This window comes from Marmota flaviventris, chromosome 1, assembly GCF_047511675.1.
Source record: "Marmota flaviventris isolate mMarFla1 chromosome 1, mMarFla1.hap1, whole genome shotgun sequence".
NCBI lineage: Eukaryota > Metazoa > Chordata > Mammalia > Rodentia > Sciuridae > Marmota > Marmota flaviventris.
Window position 1 is genome coordinate 139,061,060 of NC_092498.1, and position 17,657 is coordinate 139,078,716.

At 47.4% G+C, this 17,657-nt stretch overlaps 1 protein-coding gene across 1 annotated transcript in view; it reads left to right on the top strand.

Annotated features, from left to right (window-relative positions):
• Positions 1-1,935: 1,935 nt before the first annotated feature.
• Ksr2 (kinase suppressor of ras 2) overlaps positions 1,936-17,657 on the top strand; it is a 354,619-nt gene continuing 338,897 nt past the window's right edge. Inside the window, exon 1 of the mRNA XM_027949191.2 lies at positions 1,936-2,228. Within this exon, the coding sequence (XP_027804992.2) occupies positions 2,049-2,228 (180 nt within the window). The 5' untranslated portion in view covers positions 1,936-2,048. The remainder of the gene's footprint in view (positions 2,229-17,657) is intronic.

The window sequence follows — 17,657 nt, forward strand, 5'->3', positions numbered from 1 at the left end:
CAAGTAGCTGGGACAATTGGCACACACTACAACACTGGCTGCTAATTATTGCAAATGCATTTTGCCGGGTGGAGGTGGGGGAATGAGTGTTGGCAATACTATCAGATAAGGTGGTCAGAGAGGTGAGGCCTCTCTGAGATGATATCTGATTTGACCGTGAGTGACAAGCAGCCAGCCTTGGGGAGGATTAGGTTGAAGTGTGGTCTGGACAGAGGTGACATGTAACACAGATTTAATCAGGGGCTGGCAACCTTTTCGGTAAGCAGACAGGAAGTATTTCAGATGTCGTGAGCCACACACTTGGTAGCAACCACTCAAGTCTACAGTTACAGGGCAAAAGTAACCAGAGACGATAAGCACGGGTGGTGGTATTCCAGTTACACTTTGTGCACGTTGAAAAAGGAATTTCATGTAACTTTCTCATGTCACAAAATGTTCTTTTGTCTTCTTCCCAACCATCCAATAACCAGTGTTAATTCTGGTACCACGGGTTGCTGATATAAGGTTGGGGTCAGACCCAGAGGCCCTCAGAGGACAGAGTCATAATCAGAAATGAGGCAAAGTCCTCCCCCCCCCCCCCCCCCCCCGGCAAATGTGCATCCAGCAGGGAAGGCTAGGGGACCGACAGGGACGCGGCTTCCTAAGGCACCGGGAAGATCAGCAGGTTTGTTTTATTCTTTCCCTCATTAACAAGAAACGACAAAAAGGCACACACAGACACGGAGCCAGCAGGGCAGAGAGGACGTGCCCGGGTTCACGCTGACGTCTCTCCCACACGCACCCAGGGTTTTAAACTTGGGCGCACACCTGCTCCCAGCCGGAGCGCACCTGCTGAGCAGTACTCCGGCCTCGTCTCGCGAGAGCGACGCTGTAGTAGTGGCCCCCGCCCCCACCCCGCCACCCAATCCTTCTCCCCGCCCCCCGCCCAGCCTCCACGCTCCCGCACCCTCGCTGCCACCTCCCCGCCACCTCCGCCGCCCCCGGGAGCCGCGCGGCCGGGCGGGCTGCCCCGCGCCCCGCCCGCCCCCGCTCCCCGGCTCGCTTGCTCGCGCGCCCCGTAGTAATGTCACTTGGCCACGCGAGCTCCGCGGCCCCGGGACGCCCCGCCCCCGCGCCCCTGCCCGCGCCGCCCGCGGCCCTTCCCCGGCCAGGTGCGCGAGCCTGCGCGCTCCGCCGCCGCCGCCCCCCGCGGGTCCCTGGCGCGCCGGCCCGGGCTGGGGCGGCTGCGCGCACGGCGCCTCTCCACCAACCCGCTCCCCGCAGGTCTCTCGCTCGCTCCATCCCTCGCCGGCGCCCGCTCGCTCCCCCCGCCCTTTGATTGACAGGCAAGATGTCGGTGTGGAGCGAGGCAGGAGCGATTGCAGCAGCCGTCACCCCCGGAGCCCGGCGGCGGCAGCAGCAGCAGCAGCAGCAGCGCGGGGAGGAGACAGCAGCCAGCCGCAGTAGCCGCCGCAGCCGCGGGAGCAGTGCAGACAGCATCTTGAGAACGCGCTAAAGCACTCGGAACCGTGGACCATGCCGTGTCACTGCAACTGGGAGGGGGGCAAACTCGCTTTTTTTTGACATAAAAGCCAGCCAGCCAAAAATATATAATTTTGTCCTTCACGGAGCCGGTGTGTAAAGAGTGAGCGCTATTTTCCTCCTCCTCCTCCTCCTCCTCCTCCTCCCTCCTCCTCTTTCTCCTTCTCCTCCTCTTTTTCCTCCTCCTCCTCCCCAAGTGCACAGACAGCATCACATCACCTGGTTGTTTCTGAGAAAAGGCATCTCTCCTTTTCAGGGACTAGAGACTCAGAGGAGACATTCTAATGGAGACTGCCTGATACCCCCCCCCCCCAATAAAATAATAAATTTTGTCTCTTGTCCCCTCCTCCTACCCCCACCCCCTCAACCCTGTGTGAGATGTTGGGTTTCTTCTTCATGAGACATTGTCGAGAAGTCGCAGTGGTTGGAGAGGCGTAGGGGGTAGACTGCCTCTGCCTCTACTCCCTCCCCCCTTTTTTCTCTCTGGGAGGAGGAGGAGGAGGGGAAGGGGTTTTGCAGAGCAAGCGATGGATGAGGAAAACATGACGAAAAGCGAGGAGCAGCAACCTCTGAGTTTGCAAAAAGCCTTACAGCAGTGCGAGTTGGTACAAAACATGATAGACTTGAGCATCTCCAACCTGGAAGGGCTTAGGACCAAATGTGCTACCTCCAACGACCTCACACAAAAAGAAATCCGGACCCTGGAGGTAGGTGTTGCCTACGGGGCGGGGGGGGGGGGGGGGGGCGAGCGATCCTTCCTTTCCCCTCTTCTTCCCACCATCCCTTTCCCCTCTGATTCTGTTTATTGGGGGTTGGGAGGGATGGGTCGGCCAGGTGGGCAAGATTGGTGTTCTGTGATTTATCTTCTTGCAAACCTGCGCCGGAGGTCCCCTCGCTGTGCGGCTGTTGTGTGTGCTTGGCTGGGTGGTGGTAGTAGCAGTAGTAATTGTTATTCGTTATTTATTATTACGGTTTCGGCTGTTCCATGATCATTTGCCTCCTCTTGGAGGAGGGAGTTCTGTCTTTTTTCCGCTTCTGGATTTGTTTATATGCCACGGGGGCTTGTGTGCTGGGGAATATGTTAAGGAGCTGCAGAGAACCCACGTGACCTTGCGCATTCTGCAGGTGGTCAAAAGGTGGTTTGGGCTCACAGAATGGGGCTGCCTCTACATCTAGACTTCTTCTCCTCGCCTCCTTTCCTGCCTCTTTTTGCTCCGTAGATTTTTTTATTTCCTCGGTGATATTCCTGTTAGGAAGCAGAATGCAGGAAAAAATAAATCCCCACCGACCTATCCATTTCCAATACAATCATTGTGATGCTGTGAGCTGTTGCAGGCCTTCAATGTGTAAAACAGAAAATAATCCCTGGACCCGAACGCACAGGTGGCGTGGGAAAATACTCTTCCATCTCGGTGGGACTGCGTGAAAGGGGTCCGGGAGGCAGAGTTATCTTTGGCATGTTGTAACATTCTTTCTAACTGAACTTGAGGGGGAGTTTGAAGCAGTTTTTTGAGGGATGGGATGGGGGAGGAGAGGGATGCAAAGTTACAAAGAAGATGGCAGAAAAAAAAAAATCTCCCTCCCCCACTGAAGGCCATTTGGTCAGAAGAAGGTTTCAGGAGTCTCAAAAAAAAAAAAAAAAAAAAAAAAAAAAAAAAAAAGCCTGGGTTTCCATGAAATCTTTGGGCATCCACAATGTTGAAAATGATTCAAAAAGGATTTGGCTCACTTCCTTCCCTCAAAATGGCCCATTGTACGTGTGACTTGATTAAATTTGGGAACTCCTGACATGGGCTGAGGATGGTGGCTGTGGGGTACCCCTTTGATCTCCGTGTGTTACTAAGGCCTGAACTCTGGGGTCCTTACTGATCTTCTAGCCTGGATGAGGGGTCCTCTCTAATTCAATGTGAGTTTTTTTTTGTTGTTGTTGTGGTTTTTGCTTTCATGGTTTTAAATTTGGCTGGATGTCAACCTGCAGGAGGTCATCCTTTCGAAAGAGGAGGGTGTGTTTTAATGTAATGTTTGCTACCCCAGGACACATGTCTACGTGCACCTGTCATCTGGAACATGATCCTCAGAAACGAAATAAGATAAATGTCAAGGGATATTGGGGGAGTGGGGAGTGTGTAGGGAGGCTCAGGTATTGCCTTTCTCAGAGCCCGAGAGAGAAGGCTTGGCTACTGGAAAAGAAAGTGTGGGATGCTTTGGCCCAGGCTCTGTCTCAACAGTGCCCCAGAGCAGATTCTGTTCAGAATTGCATGCAGGAAATAATCAATAGCCCCCAAAGGCCACCTGAGGTCTCATCTGTTCCTCTGAAGTCAGGAGTCCCACAAGTTTATTTTTATCTTACTGCATAAGTTTTTCCAGAATTTTTTCTCTTTAAGTGTGCTCTATCCTCTGGTAACACCCTGCACAGTGGTGATTATTGAGGTGGGCACTGGGTTCCATGGCTTCTGGCCTGCAGAGAGGTTTTTTCTCCTCAGCTGGGGGATGGAGGCATTCATGTGGTGGTGATGGGGGCTTGCAGTTATAGGGAATGCATCTGTTTGTAGTTTTCTGGTCCCAGGATGTCACTGAGCATGTCGACCACTTTATCCACCATGCCCAGGGACTGTTCTGGGGCAATTATGCCTATTTAGACTTCTTAGTTCTCTAGGGCTGGTGGGTGGGTGTTGGGGGTTGGGGGGCTGATGACTGGGGATCAAGTCCTACCAAACCTCACTTATGGATCCACAGAGTTTTCTACTCCAGCCTATGTCAAATTTCATATATCAAAGTCATGCAAAGATACTTATTAAACTGCAGACCCATAGCAGGTAACCCTGGAGATTCTAGTTCTAGTTGGAAAGGAGAGTGGGCCCAGGAATCTGCATTTAATGAACAGTATTTCTGCATTTCACTCTTTTTTTTTTTCTTTTTTGGGGGGTGATGGTGGTACTGGGGATTGAACATCAGGGGCTCTCAACCACTGAGCCACATCCCCAGCCCTATTTTGTATTTTAGAGACGGGCTCACTGAGTTTCTTAGCGCCTCACTGTTGCTGAGGCTGGCTTTGAACTCTCGATCCTCCTGCCTCAGCCTCCCGAGCCTTTGGGATGACAGGCGTGCACCATGGCGCCCGGCTGCATTTCAGTCTTTAATAAATCCTATTTCATTAGAAGATAGACGCTGTGTTTCTGCTTTCTGCTCACAGACGTGGAAGTTAGTAAGAAATTGAATAGATCATCCCTGGAAACCTTGATAGTGAGCAGCATGTAGTAACATGTACACACTCCTGTAGAATGGACTTGGCCTTCAGGAAGCCCGCTTTGTGGGGAGGGAGGCAAGGCTACTGGTATCTGTGAAATGACCAGGAAGTCTAAGTGGCAGTGGATAGGAGAGACAGCGCGTGGGCCCACCAGGTATGTGTTTGGCTTCATGGAACGGAAAGCCCAGCAACTTGGGGAAGCATGTCGTTTTTTTCCTCTTTTAGAAGAGGCCTGGGGAGATGGGCTGCTGGTGTTGGCTCAGTGGGGTTGATGTCTTTGGGGATTCCCATGGCCTTTCCCCTAGGGTCGCCAGATGACTTCTGTGCTTTCAGCTGTCAGATCTGGGTTCATGGCAGGAAGGAGGAGGACCCACGAGTGTGACAGGGTGTCAGGCTTATCCTTCTGGTTTCAGGAAATCGAGACTTCCCCGGGACAGCTTTTCCCCACCTCACTGGGGATGCTTGGTTATGTCTTCTCGGCCAGCATGGGGCCAAATGGCCAGCCCTAGCTGCAGGGGAGGCCGGGAGTGGGAAAGTGGGAACACCATCACGGGCCGTAGCCTGCCTCGACTCCACACGATATCAGGTTCTGTAGGGCACAGGAGAGGGTGAATGGCCGTTGTGTGGACAGCCAGCAGCGCTGACCCAGAATGTCCATGGTACGAAAAAAAGTTCATGAGGTTTGTGGTTAGAGTTTTGTGTAGCCTTCCTACTTTTTAGAATCTTAGGCTACTAATTTAAACACTTTGATGCACAATTTAACATTTTGTGCAAAATGGCCATCACAGAATGACATCACGTTCCTCAGAGAGTGGTTGCAAGGATTAAGAGTACTTCTGAGTACTTTCTAGCTCTGACTTGAACCTGGTGCCCGCAAGTATTATATAAACAGTGGCCATGGGGATGATGATGGACAGCGTGATGTGGTGTAGGACAGATGACATGGATGAGGACAACTGAGAACAGAAGAGAAGGCATTTGGCTGGCGTTTCCAAAGTAGATTCTGTAGAACCCTAATTTTGTGGAATGCTACCATTTTTCGTTCTTTAATACATGCTACCTTCCAGGGACTGTCTTAGAGGCTGGTAGTCAATAAATGTTCTTTGAACAAAACATTTTGTTGTGTGACTGAAAGGTTTGGGAAAGGTTGAGTTAAGCAGAGAGAAATAGACATCTTCACTGCAGGACTTCTCAGAGCCTTTAATGTGCCTTATATGTGCGTCGTGCATCCAAGCGAGGATGAGCCTGCAGTGTTTTCCTTTTCCAAGGATTTCCCTCAGGAATTTTCTCCCACAGGATATACCTGGGGTAACATCTGGCAAAGCATTTATGAACGCCTTCTTGGTTGGGAGGATGGGGATTTGGAGTGGAAGGAAGGATGGGAAGGATTGAGATTGCAGCAGAGGGGAGGACTTGCTGGACACGAACAAATGATAAACCCGATAACGGTATCATCCTGCCTCCCTCTGTGGTGAAGCTTAGAGACCAGTGTGCTCAGAATGGAGGGTACCTGATGGCGTGTCATAGGCGATGAATTTGGGTCCCTAACTCTTGGGAGGACAGGGGAGTTAGACCAACCAATTTCATCCCTTTGAGAGGAGATAGAAGACTTCAAAGGTTTTGGGGTGCCAAACCTCATTCAAGTTTTGTCTAATGACAGTTTGCAGTGGGGGGTGGCAGACTTTTTCTGTAGAAAGCCAAAAAAATAAAAAAAATAAATATTTTAGGCTTTGTAAGCCCTACAGTTTCACATCACAGCTACTCGGCTCGGCTATCCTAGCACGCAGAAGACATCATCCCCGGAGTCGGCCTGGGGAACGGTTTTCTAATAAAGCTTTATGGATGGACCCTGACATTCGGATTGGATATAATTCAGAGCATAAATATTATTTTTATTTTTTGATAATTTAAAAGTATAAAAGCTATTCTTAGTTTCTGGGCCTTTTAAGAATAAATGGTAGTTTGGGGCTGGGGCTCAGTGGTAGAGGTTTGCCTAGCATGCATGAGGTATGGGTTCGATCCTCAGCACCACATATAAATAAATAAATAAAATAAAGGCATCCTGTCCATCCACAACTACAAAAAAAAAAAAAAAAAAAGGATTAAAAAAAAAAAAGAATAAGTGGTAGGTTGGATTGGGCTCCCTGGGCTGTAGCTTGCTGACCACCTTCTAGTGTGAGACCAGTGTGCTCAGAATGACCAAATGGAGTGGGCCTTTGCTAGACTCCACTTTGGTCACATTGCAAGAGGAGGGCCATAGTGGAGTTGGGGTCGGGTGGGTAAGTGTGGACTGTCCTGCTGCAGCAAGGGCATTGGGTCTGGCAATCCCTTTTGTCCACCCTTCGTTCTTCATCTGCTCCATGTCAGTTATTTGCTGCTGGGCGATATGTCGTCCCTCAACTTCTTACATTTGGGAAACTCTACGACAACATCTTCTTTTCTGGGGTTCAGTGACTGTGCTCAGCCGGGTGGTTCTTCTGCCAGCCTGGCCTGGGCTCACTCATGAGGCAGAAAGACAGGGGGATGGGACAGCTGAGCCCCTTCCTCCATGTGCCCTCACCAGTGGAATAGGCTGAGTCTCTGTCTTATATCCCAAGAGAGAAACAGCCGTCGTCACACGGGGTCTTGAGATTCACAAGTCACACAGTGTCGCTTCCACTGCATTTTGTGGGTTGACGTGAGTCATGTGGCCAGCCTGCGTGCAGATGATGGGGAGATGCGCCTCTCTTCTTGGTGGACGTAGCTGCACAGTTGTAGTTGTAGAGCCTGTAACAAGTAGTCCCCCAACTGTGTAATGGACCCATACGGTGAAGGCTTTTTCTTGCTCACAAAGCAGTTCAGCGTGGCTGTTCTTGCTGGTGGGCTCTTCTCTATTCTGCAGCATTATCATTGCTGACATTGAGAAGGGGAAGAAAGTGCAGAGGAGACAGAGCCTCTGAGGAGCCTTGTTCCCCCAGGTTGCCCTCCTCAGATCTGCGTGTATATCCTGAGCTGGAGTTGAGTCCTTCCGCTGCAAGGAAGATGGGGAAAGAAGTTCAGCTGTGGGGCCAGGAAGAATTTGTCTCTGCCACAGCGAATGATTGGCTGCTGTATTGGTTTCTGTGGCTACGGAACCAGCCACCCCCCAACTTAGTGGCTTGCGCAGTGATCCTTACTTTGCTCAGGAGCTTGCAATTGGACCCTTTTGGTTCACCTTGCCTGGGTCCCTCTTGTGATCACGTTCATCTGGTGGCTTGACTGGGAGCTGGAGGGTCTAAGGGCTAGGGTGCCTCAGGTCTCCTCCCAGTGGCCTCTCCATCACGACAGCCCAGGTTTCTTACCTAGTGACAGCAACGGTGTTAGAGGAGGTCAAATCCCAGTGCATGAACCCTTCTTTCACCTCCCTGTCTGCAAACACCTGCAGCTTTGCTCCTGTCCATTGGCCAGAGCGTGTTAATGAATCAACCCAGAGTCAGGATTCAGAAATTCAGGTGTGTGGGAGGTGCTCGTGAATTGGATGTGGGGAAGGTGGGGGCGGGGGGGGGAATAAAGGACTGAGGATCATTCCTGGGGAGTGTCCTAAGGACCGTGTGGAGGGTGGAGCCATTGTTTGAAATGTGAAGACTTGGGTGGACCGGGTTGGGCCTGAAGGTGGAGCCCTGATCAGGAGGTTCCATGTGTTAAGTAGACCGTTGGATGTGCAAGCCTGGGGTCCTTAGAAGGCTGGGGATGTGAACTTCACCAGGCGTGCGCTCTCATATCATTAAGGTGTTATTTTTAATGGCTGTGTAGTGTGACAGGGACGGCCCATAATTTAACCGAAACTACCATTGGGCGCTTGTGTTCATAATTTCCCGTTGTAAACAATACTGTCGCGGACATCCTTGTGGCCTTCGGCTCCTAGAAGTGGGATTGCTGGATTGATGGGCGTGTTTCAAGGTGTTTGATAGATTTTGCCAAATTGCCTTTTTGCCAGCAGGGAGGGGAAGGGTCCGTTTTTCCCATGGCCTCAGCACGTCTATAGTTTTGACTGTGTTTGGACGTCTGAGAGCTCAGGAGAAGGGATGTAGGCTGCAGACGGCTAGCATGGGAGCTTTATTGGTTCTTCTTGGAAAGGACCTGAAAAATGCCAGGGAGCACTTGGTTTTCTTCCCAGAGTGGCCCGCCGGTGAACATGGGCCCCTTCCTTCTGCCTTGTTCTCATAAAAGGATGTGTGAGTCTGTGCATGTGTATGTGCACACACAGGTGTGTAAGGGGTGTCTCACAAACTGAGTTAATGACAAATGTTAATATCCAAGTGGTTCAGTGCCCTCTCAGATTTTTGGAGTGGAGAATTTGTTATTTTTTTACTTCTGATGGACAGAAAACTGGGGTCTTCCCCCAACCAGGACTTGGTCATTTTCTGGGCTCCCACCCAGCTGTCAGGAAGAGAGGACAGGTTTCCTGTGGGCTGCTCTGGGTCAGAGCTTCTGGTGGAAGCTTAGGGATGGGAAGGGAAATGGGACAAAAGTAGGAGAAGCTAGTGAAAGTGCAGAATGACTTTCTTCTGCAAAATGACTCTCTTCGTGATGCTTGGAATTCTCTCTAGTGGGTTTCGACCACAATTGTGGTTGTTCCTGTTTTGCAAGAGGCTTAGAGTCACTGATTTGTCCAAGACTGTCATAGAAAGGCAGCCTCAGACCCCAGGAATGGAAAGAGGTTTGCCACTCTACTGTGGGTTCCCCCAAGGTTGGTGTGACCTGGAAGGGAGGGAAGAGAGACGAGAGCAGATACGGGTATGTGTAGATGTTATGATTAGAGGTGATGGTTTTGGGATTAATGAGAATCATAATCATGGAATATTATCGTACTAAAATGTTTCTTTGGTGACTATTATAGATAACAATTATTGAATTGAAATATAGGACTGATGGATACAATGTAGACATTCACAGATATGTTGGAGGGAGAGACATAGAGAGGGAGACACCTTAGACCTGAACTAACAACATGGCGGCCATCTACCACTGGTGGCTGTTGACCAACTGAAATGTATTGAGTCCTAATCAAAATGGGCCGTTAGTGCCAAATACTTGCTAGATTCTGAAGTCTCAGTAGGAAGAATGGAAAATATTTCATTAATATTTTTTTTATATTTGATGTATTGAAATGGTAATATTTCATATATATTAAGTTAAATAGATCAAAGTTAATTTCACCTGTATCTTGTTCTTTTTTTCTTTCCCTTGAGGCTACTGGAAAATTTTTAATTATACATGTGGGATACCATATATTCATATGGGATTTTGAATGTTGAGATGATTTCTGTTTTACCACTAAAAAAATCTTCTTCTTGATAAAGACTGAAAGTCTGCTCGCCTTAGAATTACTAGACAGCCATTGATTAAAGCACTGGATGCATTCCAAAGAGGGATGTGTGTTCGATTTTCCTGGACCAGTAGAGAACTGAAATGAAGACTCAAAAATAATAGCCCAAGTCCCTGAAAATTTGGCAATGTGCTTGAAGCAGTTTAGACCAGTAGTAGAGGGCTGAGGCTCTGCAGTGGACTGTGCAGATTCCAGTATGGTTCAGGACCCACAAGCTCAGGAACCTTGTGTCCTCAATCTCTTCTTCATGAGCCACAGTTTCCTTACTTATAAAACTGGAATCATTCATACAGGGTTGTTGTCATTAGATGGGATCGTGCATTCAGGAGCCAAGCAGAGTGCCCCGCACATAGCAAAGGCTTAACCATAACCGTTAGCCTTGGTGTTTTTGATGATCATCTGCCCTGCAGATTGGCATGAGGGAGGTTAGGTGGTTTCAGCCCTGTGGGGGAGTATGTGTTCTGCAATACCAGGTGGTGAGGAGTCTTCCTTGGGTGTATCATGCTTTATTCAATGTACATTAACTGGACCCCCATTGTGTGAGACATGGGACCATTATAGTACAGCATGCCCCTTCTGTGGGGCAGTGAGACCCCCATTGGGTTGTGGGTGTCGTAAGTGATGCAGATTCTTGACATGAGGTCTGGGTCTTTGCATTTGCCCACAGATGTTTTACCTCCCCTCAGTGTCTGGCAGGCCGTGGTCTTTAATCACGTGCTCCTCAGGCGTTAAATTGGATAGTAACGTATCAGTTGTGGGGTTGAGCCTTACAGCTCGGGGACTCATCTTCAGCGTACCGGGTGAAAAGTGGCTGTGATATCTGAGCATCTGAAAGCACGTCCCTTAGGTAGGGGAACCCGTCAGAGATTGCCCACCCCTCCCCGCATCCAACGCCCAGCTTCGTCTTGGTCATTTGGGCTGAGCACTACCTTACAAGGCAACATTGTCAAAAATCGATTTTTTATTATGGTCAGATGTACATAGAACTTAGCACTTCAACCACGTTTTAAGTTTACAGAGCAGTGGCGTATTACAGTACCCTGGCATGTTGCACAGCCATCACTGGTATCTAGCTTCTAGAAGTTTCCCATCATCTCCAACAGAGATTCTGTACCCATTACACAGTGACTCCTCCCACCCAGCATATGGTAATAATCTCTGTTCTACTCTCTGTCTCTATGAACTTGACTCTTCTAGACATCTCTCCTAAGTGGAATCACATAACATTTGTTGTCCCTTTGTGTCTGGCGTATTTCTTCTCGAGGCATAGTAGTTCCAAGGTTTGTCTGTGCTCTACGATGTATCCGCCCTTCATTGATCTTTATGGCTGAATCCTAGACCTTTGTATGGATATTCCAAGTTTTACGTATTCATTCATCCATCAGCAAACCTTTAGGTTGTTTCCACCTTTTGGCTACTGTGAAGAATGCTGCCGTGAACACGGGTGGAGGAGTATCTGTTTGGGTCCCTTCTTTCATTTCTTTTGGGGTATATACCTTGGAGTGGAAATTGCCAGGTCATATGGTAATTTTATTTTTGATATTTTGAAGAACCGCAGGGTTGTTTTCCAGAATGGCGGCCCCATTTTACATCCCCACCAGAAATCCCCAAAGGTTCCAGTTTCTCTGTATGCTTGATGACTTTGGTTATTTTCCATTTTTTAAAATGGATCGCCATCCTTGTGGGTATGAAGTGGTATCTCGTTGTTGTGGGTTTGATTTGTGTTTTCTGTGGTGGCTAATGATGTCTTCTCACGTGCTTATGGACTCTTGGTCGTCTTTGGAGAACTGTCTATTCAAGTCCTTCCAGAAAGCAGCCTTCCCCCCCCCCCCCCCGCCCAAATAAATAAATAAATAAATAATATAATAATAAAATTGAAATTGAATCTTTTCCAGCTTTACTGAGGTGTAACTGACAGGTACGGCTGTATGTCTTTAAGGTGTGCAACATGATCTGACCTATGGAGTGATACATAATCAAGGAAGTTAACACTTCCATCCTGTAGGATGAGAATGTTCATGATGGACTCTCAGCAGCATTTTGAGTCGACAGTATAGAATCACTAACTAAGTCACCGTGTTGCCCGTGAGATCCCCAGAAGTCATCTGAGAGTTTGAAAAGGTTGTGCCCTTGACCAATATCTTCATTTCCTCCACCTTCCCCAACCCCAGCCCTTCTACTCTGTTACTATGATTTTGACTTTTTTAGATTCCGCGTACAGAGCGAGATCCCACAGCGTGTGCTTTCTCCATCTGACCTATTTCACCTTGTGAAGTGACAAGGTGGCCTCTTGATCTGGATGGTTAGAATTGTCCTGCTGAGCTGGATCTGCTCCCTGGTGACTTCTGTTCTTGGATTCCACTCTCTGGAGGGTGGGGAATGAGGCCAGTCTCTCCTTGATCTGAGAAATGGTATCAAGAAGAGTTTGCATGTTATTCTACCTGCCAGGTAGACACACGAGAGATGGCTGTGCCCCCTACACCCTGACAGTCTCCCATTGAAACTTTTTTTGGGGGAGGGTGCTGGGGATTGAACTCAGGGGCACTTGACCACTGAGTTACATCCCCAGCCCTATTTTGTATTTATTTATTTTTGTTTGGTGTTTATTTTTTTAAATCTTATTTTTTTAATTCTAATTTGTTCCTATTTTGTATTTTATTGAGAGACAGGGTCTGAGTTGCTTAGCACCTTGCCGTTGATGAGGCTGACTTTGAACTCTCGATCCTCCAGTCTCAGCCTCCTGAGCCACTGGGAGTACAGGCGTATGCCACTGTGCCTGGCACCCCATTCCTTTTGATGGCCGAGTAGTTTTCCATTGTATGGATGGACTACAGTGTGTGTATCCATTTTGCTATTTCCACTGTCTTTTTCTGCTCTTTGGTGGCCATAGGCAAACTGCCTATAAATATTCATGTGTGGGTTTTTTTTTTTTTGTATGAACATAAGTTTTAATTTCTCTAAATACCTAGGGGTGGAATGATCATAGGTTAGGTATAGGTTTAATTTCATAAAATACCGCAAACTCCCAGATGGTACCATGATGCATCAGTGATGCATGAGAGGACCAGTTGCTGCACGTCCTCACCCTAGTACTTGCTCTGATTGGCATTTTAAAAAATTTCAGCCATTTAAATAACTGTGTAGTCATTTTAATTTGCATTTTCCCAGTGACTGAAGTTAGTTCACCGGATCATTTCCCATCCACATATCCTCTTTGATGAAATATCTGTTCAAGTCTTTGCCCTTCTGAAAAAAATTGGGTTGCTTCTCTCCTTGCTGCCGTGGTTTGAGAGTTCTTTACATGTCCTGAGTACAGTCCTTGCTCAGACTCGCGCTTTGCCGATCCCCCTCCTGTTCTGTGCACCACCTTTTTCTTTTAACTGGGTCTTTGGCAGAGCGGAACTTAAAATCTGATGAAGTCTGAATTGATTTTTTTTTTTTCTCCAAAGGATCACGTTTTTGGTATTCTGCACAAGAATTTTCCATAACCTCTGGTCACAGTGATTTTCTCATAAATGTCATTTTTTTTATCATTCACACGTAGATCTGCGATACCTTTGATCAAATGTTGTATATGGTGTGAGGTTTAAGTTCCGTTCATTTTAGTATTGGGTGGAGGGTTTTTGTGTTGATGTCCATGAGGGATATTGATCCGGGGCTTTCCTTTCTTATGGTGATGGCCTCATGTTGAGTGTAATAACGAGTTGAGAAGTGTTCCCTGTGCCTCTATTTTCTGGAAGTTACTGTGACATTGGTGTTTCTGCTTCTTTACATGTTGGGATTCACCAGTGAAATGATTTGGGCTTAGAAATTGTGCGCGCGCGCATGCGCGCGCGCACACGTGTGAAAGATTTTTAATTAAAAATTAAATCTCTTGAATGGTTTTGGATTACTTATGCAATGTATTTACTCTTGGGTGAATTTTGGTAGCTCGTGGCTTTCAAGGGATTGGTACATTTCATTTAAGATGTTGAATTTACACACATAGAATTGTTCAGAGCATTTCTTTATCATCCTTTTTGTGTCTGTGGGCTCTGTAGTGATGTCTCCTCTTTGATCCTGGATTTTGATCCTCTGTGTGTGTGTGTTTTTTTCCTTTTGCCAGTCTGGTCGAAGATTATAATTCTCATTTATTTATTTATTTTCTTCATAGAACTGGACTTTGGCTTCTTTTATTTTCTCTGTCATTTTTCTGTTTTCAATTTCGTTGATTTCTATTCTTATTTGATTTCTTATTCTTATTCTTATTTGCCATGGGTTTGTCTTGCTCTCCTTTTTCTATTTCTTGAAGTGGATACTTAGATCATTGATGTGAGAACTTTTTCCTTTTCTGATCTAAGTATCTTTTGCCGTCAGTCTCCCTCTAGGGAGGGCTTTTGCTGTACCCTGCAGATTTTTGCATGCCACATTTAATTGTTCTTTAGTTGGCAATATTTTTCTGATTTCATCCTCTTTGATGCACTTGGTTTTTAGAGGTGTGGAACTTCCGAGTGCTTGGGTTTTTCCTGTTATCTTTTTGTTATAGATTTTCTACTTCAGTGATGACCAGTGAACACATTTTATGTGGTTACATCCTCTCAGCGTGTTTAAAATTTGTTGTTCCTGATTTCTTTTCTCTTCCTGGGTGTTCTTAAGGGCATGAGTTCTGCTGTGGATGGTGTGGTGTTCTGTGAATGCCAGCTCGGCCGGTCGGTGATGTGGTCCACATCCTTTACCTCCTGGCTTATGCAGTGTACTTGTTCTTGGGTGAATTTTGATAGCTTGTGGCTTTCAAGGAATTGGTACATTTCATTTAAGTTGTTGAATTTACATGCATTTTTTGAATTTGCATGCATTTTTCTCCCTTTGTTTTATTGGTGGTGCTGAGAGGGGTGCTGACCTCTTCTGCAGTATCCTGGGTTTGTTCATGGCTCTTTCCAACCCCCTTAGTTTTTGCTTCATGGACCTCGAGCTGTTTTATCACATGTACTCACCTTGAGAATGGTTCCTTCTCCTTGGTGAATTGACCCTCTATCATGAGTTTCTTGTTACCCCTGGTCATCTCCCTTCCCCTGAAAACGGTTTTCTCTTACTCTAATAGAGCCACTTTAGATTTCCTTTTGCTTAAGTTGTTAAAAATCAAGTGAAAAATTCCTCTAATGTGAACTTCATCATTTTGAACATTTTAAAGTATACAGTTGAATGTTTTTTTTTGGTATGCACTCAGTGTCTTGCAACCATCATTACTAATTGCAGAACATTTCTATCAACACACACACACACACACACACACACACACACACACGACACCTTATGCCTGTAAGCAGTCAATTCCAATTACTCTGCATTGCATCCCCTGTCTACCATGAATCGCGGTGGTTTTACATGTTCTGACATTTCATATAAATGAAATTGTACAGTATGTGGAGTTTTGTGTATGGCGTCATTAGTCAGCATAATGCCTTCAAGGGTTGTCCATGTTAGTAGCATAGGTCAATACTTCATTCATTTTTATGGCTGTCTAATATTCTACTGCATAGATATATTCATTCTGTTTATCCTTTGATCAGTTAATGGACATTTGGGCTGTTTCTACCTTATAGCTATTGTGAATGACACTACTTTGAGCGTTTATTTGGATAGGAGGACGGGGAGGACACTTTCAGAGGAAACTGTTTTTGCTCTGCCACAAATGAAGGCAGCTTGAAAATCTAGAAGCCCCCTCTCTAAGCTCTGACAGTTCCCTGGATCTCTTGCAGGGGCTTGGTTGGTTGTATGTATGCCAGCTTATAAACTCTTCGTATGACTTCAGAAATAGAGAAAATGTTTTTTTCTTTTGGTACTGGGGATTGGACTCCAGGGCACTTGACCACTGAGCCACGTCCCCAGCCCTATTTTGTACTTATCTTAGAAACAGCGTCTCATTGAGTTGCTTAGCGCCTCACTCTTGCGAGGCTGGCTTTGAACTCAAGATCCTCCTGCCTCAGCCTCCTGAGCCACTGGGATTATAGGTGTGCACCACTGCGCCTGGCGAAAATGGTCATTTTAAGACATCAATTGCCAATAAGGCAAAGCATGTTACTATGGAAAAAATAGACTATATAATTAAAAAGAAAAATGAACACTCTCTGAATCCCACCACCTGCCCATGAGCATCATGAAGCTCCGTTCCGGAGGCGGACAGGGTTTTCCTCATGCAGACGTGTGTTGTGGGACGGACGTCATGTGGAGTGACCTGTAGCCGTAACTGTATCATATGTACCTTGCTGTCTTCTCTTTTCCCTTTAAAAGTTAACTTAGGACACTGCCCACTATTAATGCAGCATTTCCGATGGCTGCGTGACACTCCAGCACAAAGTCACCGCGTAACCGAACCCCCTTTAGTGAGTTAGATGATTCCTGGCTCTTGGCTCTTGTAAACCCAGCCTTAGTGACCACTTTGGAAACAAAATCTGTGTAAAGCATTCTTCTTTGTTTCCTGAAGAAATAGCCCTAGAAGTGGACTCACTGCAGTCTCGTGAGGGCACGTGTTCATCTGCGGTGCCACGATCCTTCAGAGGGAGCGCGTCCATTCATAACCCTCTCAAGGGTTGAAGGGGCAGGCTCGTGGCTTTGGGTCTTCAGGCGCGACAACTGGGAGAGGGGAAGTGTTGCAGAGAAATCTGGGGCTTAGTAAGAGGACGTGCAGTCCCTTCTGCGTCTGTGGATCAGTGTGCGAGCTGACACTGGAGCTTGGTTTTAAGGAGGCGCACTATCGGTTGAAATAAGAGTTGCCAGGCGCCACAAAGCACACCTGTCATCCCAGCAGCTCGGGAGGCTGAGGCCGGAGGATCACCAGTTCAAAGCCAGCCTCGGCAACTTAGCGAGTCCCTAAGCAACTCAGGGAGACCCTGCGTCTGAATAAAAACATTAAAAAGGGCTGGGGATGTGGTTCGGTGGTTAAGTGCCCCTGGGTTCAATCCCTGGTGCCAGATCATGCCAATGACTAGGAAAACCTCATTTAAAAATGACACATTTCCCCCCTCAAATGACATCAGAAAGAGTTGTGAGTTTCACAGCTGAGGCTGCCTGATTTCTGGGGTTCACACCGTGAGTTCTTTACGGGATCAGGTAGGGAGCCCACGGGAGGAAGATGGGTGGGGCCAGGTTACCCAGACGGGGACACAGTGGTCCTGGGTGAATGCACAGCAGGTGGCCCATCTCGAGTTGTCCAGTGTGGCCAGTGGGTAGTGGGGGGCTGTCCAGATGCTCCCCCTTCCCAACAGAACCACAGGAACCCAAGCTTCTGTTTAGAAAAATTCCCATTTTTTAAAAAGTATTAAAAACGAAACACAACACTAGGAAAACAAAGTTAAAAACAAACAGAAGAAGTCAAGCACCAGTAGGTCAGAGCCTCCAGTAGGTGAGAGGTCCTGACAAAGCCAGGAATGGATGGGGGTCACCTGGAAAGTCCACCCTGCAGCCTCACTGAAGCTCGGGGTTGCAGACCCTCCGTTAGGTAGGTTTTCCACGTCGTGGTATCTGTGGCTTCCCTGGGGAGGCCACCTGGAGCCCAGAGCAGCC